Source organism: Monoraphidium neglectum, assembly GCF_000611645.1.
Source record: "Monoraphidium neglectum strain SAG 48.87 unplaced genomic scaffold scaffold01531, whole genome shotgun sequence".
Lineage (NCBI taxonomy): Eukaryota > Viridiplantae > Chlorophyta > Chlorophyceae > Sphaeropleales > Selenastraceae > Monoraphidium > Monoraphidium neglectum.
The window spans coordinates 2,789-13,808 of NW_014012097.1; the positions used below are offsets into that span (position 1 = coordinate 2,789).

The 11,020-nt window shown below is 64.1% G+C and overlaps 3 protein-coding genes across 3 annotated transcripts in view; 2 read left to right on the forward strand and 1 right to left on the reverse strand.

Moving 5' to 3' along the window:
• The window catches only part of MNEG_8197 (hypothetical protein), a gene marked incomplete at both ends in the record, with an annotated part of 3,633 nt that extends 2,563 nt beyond the window's left edge, over nt 1-1,070 (forward strand). Inside the window, 2 exons of the mRNA XM_014043328.1 lie at nt 425-521; nt 799-1,070. Of these exons, the coding sequence (XP_013898782.1) occupies nt 425-521; nt 799-1,070 (369 nt within the window). The remainder of the gene's footprint in view (nt 1-424; nt 522-798) is intronic.
• A 956-nt stretch (nt 1,071-2,026) lies between these two features.
• Nucleotides 2,027-4,378, forward strand: MNEG_8198 (hypothetical protein; the record flags this gene model as incomplete). Its single annotated transcript, XM_014043329.1, has 6 exons — nt 2,027-2,137; nt 2,686-2,755; nt 3,038-3,090; nt 3,367-3,457; nt 3,736-3,832; nt 4,252-4,378. The coding sequence occupies 6 exons, from the start codon at nt 2,027-2,029 to the stop codon at nt 4,376-4,378; spliced, it is 549 nt and encodes a 182-aa protein (XP_013898783.1).
• Nucleotides 4,379-6,568: 2,190 nt separating this feature from the next.
• Nucleotides 6,569-9,829, reverse strand: MNEG_8199 (putative PCI domain-containing protein 2 like protein; the record flags this gene model as incomplete). Its single annotated transcript, XM_014043330.1, has 8 exons — nt 6,569-6,748; nt 7,083-7,164; nt 7,526-7,725; nt 7,999-8,163; nt 8,417-8,476; nt 8,750-8,905; nt 9,266-9,630; nt 9,772-9,829. The coding sequence occupies 8 exons, from the start codon at nt 9,827-9,829 to the stop codon at nt 6,569-6,571; spliced, it is 1,266 nt and encodes a 421-aa protein (XP_013898784.1).
• Nucleotides 9,830-11,020: the final 1,191 nt, after the last annotated feature.

Below are 11,020 nucleotides of genomic sequence, written 5' to 3' on the forward strand. Positions count from 1 at the left end.
GGGCGTGGGTGGCGGGCGGGGGCAGCCGCAGCAGGGTGCCGGGGCGGGGCAGCAGGCCGAGCGCGAGGGGCCCTCGGACGCGTGGCTGCGGCAGCACCGGCCGCTGCTGCAGGTGCGGGGCCGGCGCGGTGGTTGCGCTGGTCGTGCCGCGGCGCCGGGCGCGCCTGCGATGCTGCCGCCAACGCTGTGTGAATACGTCTGGTTTCTGGCTCGCTTGGTCACCGCGCACTAACTCAGAGCAATCGTGGATGTGCTTATTCTGTACTCCATGCGCCAAAAGTTACTGGCAAGCCTGTTGATGTCGGTCAAACCCCCAGCCAGGAGCACCAGCAATCACAGCATGGACCGGCAATCGAGCCCCAACCCTGACCCATACCCCCACCCCCCACCCCAAAATAAATCAACCATGCACCCACCCCCAAAGGACCTCGCCGATGACGTGGCGGCAGGCATGGGGCAGCTGCCCGTAACGGCCCTGGTGGACGCCGTGGTCGGCTGCGCTGACCTGCGCTTTTTTCCAGGTGGGTGTGGGGGTTGGAGGAAGGAGAGGGCTGCTGCGTTGCTCGGCCTTGTGGTGCGGCGCTTGCAAACGGTGCCCCGATTGATGTGCGGCATTTGCCCGTGTTTTATGGTTCTGTTGGCTGGCATCCCTTCGTGGCCCGCTAGGGTCCAAGTCTGCCTTGACCTGCTCCGCGCGCACACACACTCACACACACACACACACACACACACACGTGCGCGTGCACACACAAACATGCACTCACGCGCACACACACGCGCGCACACACACACACACAGGCGTCCAATGGATGGACGCCCACGAGGCCGCCATCAACGCAGCAGAGGCCGACTTGAGCGCCTACCAGGTCAACCTCGTGCGCGGCGCGTACGCGGCGCTCGAGGCAGAGATGCACGCGGCGGCGGCGGCGGCAGGAACGGCAGCGGCGACAGGGGGCGGGGCGGCCGCGGCGGCGACCGCTGCGGCGGCGACGGGTGCCCGGGTGGCGGGCAAGAAGGACATGGGGCGGGGTCCTGCGCGGCTCCCGGAGCCCTCTGCGCCTGCGGGGTAGATGTATGTGCGAGGTTGTAACGAATTTCTGGTGTGTTTGTCAGGTGCTTGAGCTATCGCTCTCTTCTCGATTGTCAAAATGGTGTGCACAACTTGAACTCATGGCGACCAGCCAACAGCAGCTGAGTCGTGGGGCTCGCCGTTGCACAGGTATAACGGCCGCTGTCTGAACGTCAGTCATGGCTCCGCCGCTGATACATCTGAATTTTTCACATCCGGTAGAGCATTGAACGGCAGTTAGCGACGAAGACAACAGATCACCGGGACCATGCTGCACCAGCAGAGGAACATCGCAGGGATCCGTGCCCGGACACATGTAGGTATACCCGTAAATCATACAATGTGACGTGCTCGGTAGCGTGGCGAGCACACACCTGCCGATTCCACGCCACCCCGAACGGCGACTCGCACACCAATCACGCACGCCTGCGCGCAGGCGCCCTCCCGCGCGGCGAGCTCGCGGCCGCGCCGCACCGGCACAGCGGCGGCCGTCGTCGCGGCGCAAGACACCGACACAATCGGGATCACGGCGCTGCGGCTGTTGAGGCCAACGCTCGACCACATTGAGGGCCTCGTCGCTAATGAGTTCAGCAGGTGCGGTTTTTACAGGTCAGGGATTGGATAGGGATCTGATAGAAGGCTCGTGCCCATGGCCCCACACCAGGCCATGCACTTTGCAGAAACGCAGCTGCCTGATCAAAATTGGTGCCCTGCCTGCGATCGGCCGTTCCGCGGGGCACAGCAAAAATGCAGGTGCTCCCGACTTGCAAACCCGCGGCTGCATGCTGCTGCCGCGGCGCCCGATAGCTGCGCGCGTGCCGACAAGGCTGATACAGAGCAAAACCCTGTCACTGGCGGCTAGAGGGGCAGAGCCGTGTCTCTGCCTCATAGCAGCCCCACTTAGCTGCAAGCGGTTGCTTTGCAACCGCTGTCCAAACAATGCCGTGACGTCCGGCCATGCGCAGCCGTCAGGTCAACCATGTTGACGCGGGCGCCTCAGTGACGGCGCCCGACCTACCGCCAGCGGTCAAGGACCGTGGCTACATGATCACGACTAATCGCAGAAAGGTGGGGGGCGGTGGGGACTGGGGCTGGGGCGGCGGTGCGGGAGTTGGGAGGTCGGCCGCTGGAGGGGCAGCAGGGGGCCGACAGTGACCGGTGAAGGGAGAGGGAAGGGGGAGGGGGGTATCGTATGGAGGGACGAGCAAGTCTGTGATGTGCCCGCAGCAGGGGGTAGCCGGATGTAGGGCTGCAGGCTGTAGGCCCGAATGGGCGAGGCCGCGGCGGTATCAAAAGCAGCAAGGCGGGGATCGAACCTCCGCCCCGCCAGCGCAAGGCGCGGTCCGCACGCCGCTCTGAGGGGGACCCATGCTGACTTGGCAGAGCGGGGGGCCGGGCAGTGCGTGTCCGGGCAGCATGCACACGCGCCGAAGCAGCTGCGCAGCCGCTGTGCGTTCGTGGCGCTTGGCTCGCTTCCCCCACGCACAACCCTCGCTTTCCCGCCTGCTGCGTGCTGCCGCCTGCCCCTCTCCCCGCCCGTCCTTTATGCAGCAGCCAGCCCATCCCCCATCTTCACTGCCAACCACCAACCGCCAACTGCCGACTGCCACCCGCAGGTCGGGGAGGGCCAGAAAGTGTACGATGCGGCGGTCGCAGCCATTCAGAAGTGGGAGCAGCTGCAGCTGGGTGAGCGACAACCCCCCCTGCCACGCTCTAACGCACTCCGCTGCCGGCCCTGTTGCCCTTCCGCACGCCGCCCGATATGCCTGCGCGTGCTCGACCCACCATTCTCGCCGCGCCCCTCCCCCCATCCTATCTCGCCGCGCGTGCCGTGTGTTGGGCGCCCTTTCCCGCGCTTGGCCCACAATGGCGCAGAGCAACCATCAGCACACTGCGTTCTTCGGACTGCTTGGCTCCCACTCCGAAACGCAACCCATAGCACCGACCCCCCCCCTTAAAACCCCACAGGTTGGAACTTCACCACAAAGCCCGCCGTGAAGACCGGCACCAAGATCTGCTCGGTGAGCATGCGTGCATCTTGACTCAAGAGGAGCCGGCTCCTGCCTTGTTTGACCTATGCACAGCAGACTTGCGTGCTGTCATCTTCGTGTCCGGCCTCAGCTTTGTCTGTGCGCACATGCTCATGCTGCGACGTCCTGCGCGCCTCGCCGGCGCCCCGCTCCTCGCCCCCCCCCCCCCCGGACGATCACGCCAACGCGTCCCCTCGCGCCTCCCATCCCCCTCTGTGCCGGCGGCTGCCTCTGCGCCCGCATCCGCACCCACGCCCGCGCCCGCAGGCCACGCAGACCGTGATCCCCTGGACTGTGCTGCCAGCCCAGGTGGTCTACTCCCAGGACGAGGCCGCGGACTTTGGCGGCGGCGACAAAGGTGCTCAGCCGTCTCTCCCACGTCGCCTTGCCCTGGCTGCATGCGGCCTTGTGGCTGAAAGGACTTGCCGGCGTCCGCCTGATTGAGGGAGCAGCGGCGTCTGTGCGGGCGGCATGACGCATCTGCGTGTGTGCTGCGGGGTTGGTAGCGCTGCATTCGCATGCCGCAAATCCAAGTGCCGGGCCTTGTTGCCGTTCCCGGTGAAGCCCCTGCCAGCTCGCGGCCTCCTGTTCCACGCGGCCTGTCGCCTGTCTTTGCATTGTCTTCACGCCCCGCAGGTCGCCGGTTTGCTGTGGGACTGGCGTCGCTGTCCGGCCACCTGCTGGCCGGGGAGGAGCGCTTTGCGGTGGAGCTGCATTCAGACGGCTCTGTTTGGTGGGTGCGCTGGCGACTAGCGCCAGGCGATTGAGAGCCAACGCTTGCCCCACACGCGCGCGAGCGGCATGCGTTGCCCACGATCGCATGCACACGGTGGTGCAGGAGCGCACATGCCATATGTGTCACAATCTGTACCCAATCGCCCTCGCGCGCCGACACCTGGTGGCCAACCTTTGCAGCTCCTGCACTAACACACGCTTGGCCCCACGCCATCAGCCTGAACCTGGCGTCGTGCACGCCTCCAAACTCGACCGTGCACAAGCTTTGGATTTTGGTGCAAACTGTGTAAATGAAACGGGTTTCGAAAATCCAGACGTTGCCAAAGAGTTGTTGACCCACCGTTTCATTTGCTTGGCCCGCGTGCCACCTCCGCCTCTGCGCGTCGCTCAACCCCTCATCCACCCCCCAACCCACAGGTACGACGTCTTCCTGTTCTCCCGCCCCAACACGCTGCTGGCCTGGGCCTCCCTGCCGGTCATCAAGCTGATGCAGATCCGCTACGTCAACGACTCCATATCTGCGCTGGCGGCCAGGGTGGCGTGACCGCCGACGCCGATGGGTCGCACAAGGACCGCCGGTGGCCGCCGCGGCACCGGAGCTCCAGCGACACGCCTCTCGCGGCGCCGGAGCTCCAGCCGCGCCGTAGGAGGCGTGCCGGAGTGGGCTGGCGACTTTCCGGGCGTCAGATGGGGTTGATTGGAGATGCCCACAAGCCACGGGCTTGAGGCGCAGCGTGTCTGGTCCTCGTGACGTGTGTCGGCTCCAGCGGGTGCTGCTGGCTCGTCGGCCTGCCTGCAGGGTCGCCCGGGCCAGCCATTGAGGAGCGTTTTGACGCGGTGGCTGCTGCCAGCAGTGTTGGCGGCCAATGTCAGTCTTCTCAGGTGCTCACTGCAACGCACTCTTCAACCCCACCGCATGCTGTCATCGTCAATGGCTCACAGCAAAGAAGTGGTCCCAGTATCTCCAGTGTTTCAGTGTGTTGTTGTCCTGTTTTTTTCTGAATGTACAAGCAGTACGGATGCAAAAGCTTCCCCTTCATGACCCGCAGGCGGTCGTGTCGGTATCATCTGGAGTTTTATCACTTTCGTTGTGACTTATGCGCGTGTAAGCCAACACGACGCATGGCTCAAGGCTGCCGCGGGGAGGAAGCAGGACTGCAGGAACGGTCCGCCTCAAGATATTTGCTGAGGCCGTCTGATGGTGCAATGCACTGCTGCTTGCCCCTGTTGCAGCTTGGCAGCGCTCAACGTGAAGCGCTTGCCAAGTGACGCTCCATTGCCTTTGGCTGGCAGCCCAGCTTGCTGTGGTCAAAGGCCCAGTCAAACCTTCACACATGAAGTGCTTGGATAGGAAGCGATGACTACCAATCCCACAATTTTGGCATGTGGACGTTGCCTGTGCATGTAGGCAACGAACATTGAGTAGGGTCGCCAGTTGCACCCGCCTCGCAAGATGGGTGTGTCTGCTTACCGTCTTACCATGCGGAAGGGAAGGCAGGTTGCACAGCCCGTGGCGAAATTGGAGCGAGCCCACTTGCAGATACCTTGATTCGTGGTGTGCTTGCAACGAGTCGATAAAGGTGTGAGGGCGCAAGATCATCACTGCCTAACAGATCACAGCGGAGCGTTTGGCGTCACTTGCAGCGAGTTGAAGAAAAGGCTTGAAGTTGTACTACTTTCGACACGCGTGCGGGCGATGGCCACTCCCTGGCGCGCCCATCTCTTGAAAGTCTATTTCAGCAGCCGGTGAGCGCATGTCAGAGACTGAGCGCATGCCAGGCGCATTACATTGATATTATTTTTGCTGCCAGAGCCGACTTCGCCGACTTCACGCGCGTCGCTCCGCTGATGCAACGCGCCTGCTGCTGCACGTCGTCCGCGCTGCTGCAGATATGTCTACGCATCAGTCCTACACAAAACCAGCCCAAGCGACCCCGGCCATTTCATAGCACACGCATCCTCCCTGCAGCCGCTCGTGCGGCAGGCGATGCGGGCAGAGGCGCGGCCGACCAGCGACCGCGCAGCGAGCGCCGACGTGGGGAGGGTGCTGGCAGAGCGCGCCCTAGCGCGCGGCGGCGTCACCACTGTCTACTTTCAGCGGCAGAAGGGGCAGCGGTTTGCAGGAAAATTGAAAGCGCTCATTGACTCAATAAGGGCCAGCGGCTTGCAGGTCAAGTAGTGTGCCTATCAGAAGCTCGCGGCCTCTCCATTCACCCCTGCTGCCCGGGCCAAGTGCTGGCTCCACCTGCGGCTGCGACGAATGGCTCACGGGTCGGCCGCGGCTCCCATTGCGGTGACTTCATGCGGCGTGCATTGCTGAAGTCGAAGCCTTCGCTGCTGCGCATGTGCATGTGAGTCGACCAGAACTCTTGTTGCCGTCGCGTTTGGTGCAAATCAGCAGCCCTGTGCTGACGCAATGGGCCCGCCATTTGTGGGCTCAGAGCGGCCTGCCTCGCTGTAATCGGGACGAGAGCTTGCTGACGCGCGGGTGTGTGCGATTGCAGTGTCGGCAATCCCCCGCTGGTACAGTGCCTGAGCAGCGCTCACAGTGGGGCAGCGCGTGTGCCCACCCGCAGAAGCTGCAGCCCCAACTCGTTCAAAGAGCGAGCTCCGTTACACCAGGGCCAGCCGCCAGACCACCAGGTTCTGCGAGGCGAGCGCAGCCTCCAAACCAGGCACCCCGAAACAGGCCCCCACACACCCAGGGTGCGCGGAGCAAGCCAGTTTGGGGGCGTCAGAAGGGGTCCTGCCACCACAGGGCCGACGGCGGCGGGAAGGCGGCGTCCTTTGAGACGACCAGCACCTTCTGCTTGTGGGCGATGTAGCCCTTGAGCGCCTCGCGCACCACGAGGTTGGCCACTATGCACTCCAGCTCGTCCATGTCGACGCCGGCGCCCTGCTGCGCTAAGACGCCCTGTTGGGCGGTCGAAACAGCCACCAAGGGCGGGGCAGGGGGTGGTGAGGCGTGGCGGTGCGGGGAGGGTGAAAAAAGATGCGGCGTTGCGCAGGGGCTTGTGGATAGGCACCCCTGGCAGCGGCCAGGGGTGGGTGGTGCAATTGATCGCCCAGGTCAAGTGTTCGGTTGGTGCACATCAGGTCGCCACAATTCCTCTGAGCTTGTTCGAACGAGGGAATAGGATCAAAGCCCTCTGGTGCGCGGAACCACAGGCGTTACACATGCCGAGCTTGGCGTGACCCAGAAAAATCAGGATGTGGAATTAGAATATCAATTTTATGATGGCGCGCACCTGCACGAGGGCCAGCGGCAGCTGGTGGGCCTTGTCAGGGCCCTTGAGCTCCCGGTTGACGATGACGCACTTTTTGATCAGCCTGCAGGGCGCACACGCGCGGGGGTGGGAGTGCGTGTGTGTGATTGTGTGCGAATGCGCGCGTGCAAGACGGCGAAGGGCACTCGGTTGAGGGGAGGCGGGTGAGAACGGCACGGGCGGGGTGTGAAAGGCATCGGGTGCCTTGGCAAAGTTGGGCAGGCTGCCGGCAGCCGCATATCGGAACCCTTGATGCAGCATTTTGTCCCTCCATCACTAGGGACAGGCCATCCTGTGATTTACCCCAATGTGGGGCACAAGCCCTGGTCAACCTCGTCCCAGCCCCCGTAACCGCCCGCGATGGTCAGCCGGCCCGCCCCGGCCCTGTGTCACCTACGCCGCGCGCCCCCCGCGCCGCGCGTCACCTGCGGTACACCGCCACCTGCAGCTTGTCCACCAGCAGGTACAGCCCCGTCCGCACCAGCCTGTACTGCTGCGCCGCCAGCGCCCGATGGAACAGGCCCACGTCGCCGGCCGCCATCGCCGCGCGCATGTCCTCGTACTCTGTCAGGCCGTACCGCTGCAGCAGGCCGGGGTCCGGCAGCTCCCCCTGCAGCATCTTGCACTGCGGGGCCGCGGGGCCACGGGGCGGCGGCGGGGCGGTACAACGCACGTCGCGGGTGTGCGGTCACGGCCACATGTCCAAGGCAGCCCAGTCTGGCAGATGCAGCCACGAGCACCCGAGGTGCAGCCAGGTTTGACCGTTTCATGCAAACGGGCCGAGAGGGCGGGCGCCCACGGCGGGATGCTACACAGGGCGAGGCGACTCACTCCCCCGGCGCCCGGCGGGCGCCGCGAGCACGCCCCTGCGCGTGGTCTGCCGCGCGGCGGCACTCACCGGCACTAGATACCGCAGAATGTTGCGTTTGTGATCCTCTGCGTCCCGCCTGCACGCGGCCAGCGCGTCCCCCAGCCGCTTGGCCGCCAGCTCCACATTTTCGTTGTACAGCTCTGTCCTGCCCAGGAAGTAGAAGAAGGTGACGCGGTACATCGCGGGGAACTCCTGCCGGCGGCGGGCGGGTGACGCGCGGGTGACGGGCGGGTGACGGGCAGCGCGTAGGGAGGAGGACGCCGGCATGGAGCTGCTAGTTGTGGGAGGCCTCCACAGGCACGCCACCCTCACAGCCGAGGCTGTACAAACACCCATGTGCATCAGAAATCAGCGCCCCACGCTCATTATTCTGCTGGCCAATGCCTTGTTCAGTCGCCCTGGAAGTATGCGTGCGCCCCGCCCTGCACCCCCTTGTACCGCCCACCCGCAGGTCGATGACGTCAGAGTCGCGCTGGCCGTACTGCCCCATGACAGTGCGCGCCATCTGCGCGGCGTGGCAGGGACGGCGTGCGGCAGGGTCAAAGGTCGCATCGACACGCGCGCACGACAGGCTAAATGCTTGTCAGGTGTGCTCGCGGGTCCTTGCACAAGCAGTAGTTGATCCAGCCTGTTGCAAGACACACAGGTGAGCCCCTTCTTGTTTGTGCACGCACGGGCAGGCGCGCACGTGCATGCTCTGCAGCACATGATCTGACGTGCTCAAACATCCCAAACACACGCACGCACGCACACACACACCTTCTGCCCGCCCACGCACCTGGGTGCAGCCCTGGATGTTGTTGAGTTTGAAGTAGACCCGCAGCAGCATGCACACCAGCGCCAGGTGTGCGCGCCGTTTGCCCGGGATGTAGTCCCCCTTGGGCAGACCCATGCGGCTGATTGCCTGCTGCAGCTGCGAGCCACACTGCTCCACCTGGTTCGGGCAGGGTGAGGTCACGGCGGTGCGATGACCAACAAAGTTATCATGGGGTGAGCCAGGAGGGCGGTTGATGACAACAGGGGGGGGGGGCGCCTGCCTTGGATGCTGCTGTGGAGCCACATGAGCTGCTGCATCGCAGTGCTGTCGGGACGCCAGTCGGCGTGCAGCCGGCGACCGGCCGCCAGCACCATCAGCTGCACAGGTGTGTGCACATCCACCATTCGCACCCAAACCCCGACTTGCCGCATCAGCTGCACAGGTGTGTGCACATCCACCATTCGCACCCAACCCTCGACTTGCCGTCAAGATGCACCAGACATCAACAGCCGCATGCACAATAGAAAGCGCAGTCACCTTGCCCGTCTTCTGCCCCTGCGCCGCCAGCTGCCGGTCCGCTAGCTCGGCTAGATGCCGCGCGTTGCTCATCGTCCGCTCAAATGCCGCTGCCAGCGCCACGTCAGCGGGCTCCTCGTTGATCGCATCCACTAGCAGCAGATGGGGCGCGTTTTCCGAATTGTAAGCCGTCGCCGCTGCCTCAACGTTGCCCTCCTGCAGCTGCACGACCGCCTGCAGGTGCGCCGCCGCCACCGCCGCCCACGGCGGGTACAGCTTGCTGGCGGCCGCGCCGCGGACCTGGTTGGGTGTCAGCTGTGCGCGCGCGTACACGGCCTGCTGCGAGGCGGCGCCATCGGCGCGCAGCAGCTCTTTGATGGTCGGCGCTGCGCGGCGCGCAAACGGTTGTGGGTGTGTGTGAAGGTTTGAGGCAGGGCCAGGCACGGCAGGGTGTGCGCGACTGCAGCATTAGCTGTGGATGCAGCTGTGTCGAATGCAGCGCAGCAGAGGGATGCAGCGGAACGCACCATCTGACGATGACACTGCCCGGCTCAGCGCCACCAGGTACTCGTTCAGGAAGTTCATATACTCTACGGCAGCCTAGACAGACGCCACGAGCAGCTAAATATGCTGTGATCACTTGGGAGATCTTAGCATCTGTGACGGTTATCTCCCGTACTATATTGCATTTACTTGACCTGCACTCTCATAGTATTCTTTCGCCCTGATCTGATCAGGATGCGACCTGGTCAGCTTAGACTTGCACGCGACACTGTGCACAGTATTATCGCAACTTTCGCGGGGCCTACTTCAACTGAGAGCGTTGGCAATGCCCTCAGCCAGTGAGCAAGTTGCGGTCATCCCGCAACTGCACCTGAAGTGGTTGCGGCGGTTCACGGCACCCAGTGACGATGTCATCTGTATCGTACAGCTGCCTGCGTTGCCTCTTCAAGACGCGTACCGACGTTTGGCATGCACCATGTCATGTGGCATTTCAAGCACGATGCTTCTTACTAGGCAATGGGTGGTGCAGCTCCGTGCGACCAGCAGCCACAACGCCGCCGCCATCATCTCCGCCGTCGCCGCCGCCTCACGCTGTACTCGACCCGTAGGCGCTCCCACCACGTCAGATTCTGGGAAGAGTCGTAGTTCAGCAGGGACTCGACGGACGCGAAGTGTATCAAGGGCGGCCGCGCGATGTAGGCAGCCGCTTCCCGATGGCGGATCAGGTCCTGTGGGGGTCAGTTCGGGTGTGAGTGTCGGCGTGCGTGTTCCAGACAACACGTGTTCTGGAGGGCCGTTCAGGTGAGATAACCAGAAGCAGGAGGCTTGCATACATGCGGGCGTAGCGCGCATGCTTGTGCGAACGCGAGAGTGTGCGTGCGCACGTCGCCTGCGGTGCGCTTGCAAGCAAACCAATGACCGCCCCCATCCACAGCCCCGGCAGCAGCCACCCACGTTATACAGCCGGTCGACCTCCGCCCCCCGCCCCAGCGCCGCCGCGCGCCGCAGCACGCCCAGCATGCGCGCCGCAAAGCGCGGCGTGACGACGTAGCCGAGCGTGCAGTACGCGCCGCGGACCACCGTGAGGTGTTCGCTGATGTTGCGCCCGAGCGTCAAGAAACAGGCGTTCAGGTAGAGCAAGTCCCAATCCTGGCAGGGGGAGCCAGGAGTGTTGGGTGGTGCATCGCAGGTCCCAGGGAACGGTGGTTTGCAGAAGCAGCGTATTTATTCAATGGGCAAATCCCCGCGGGCAGACAGGGGCACAGGCCACGA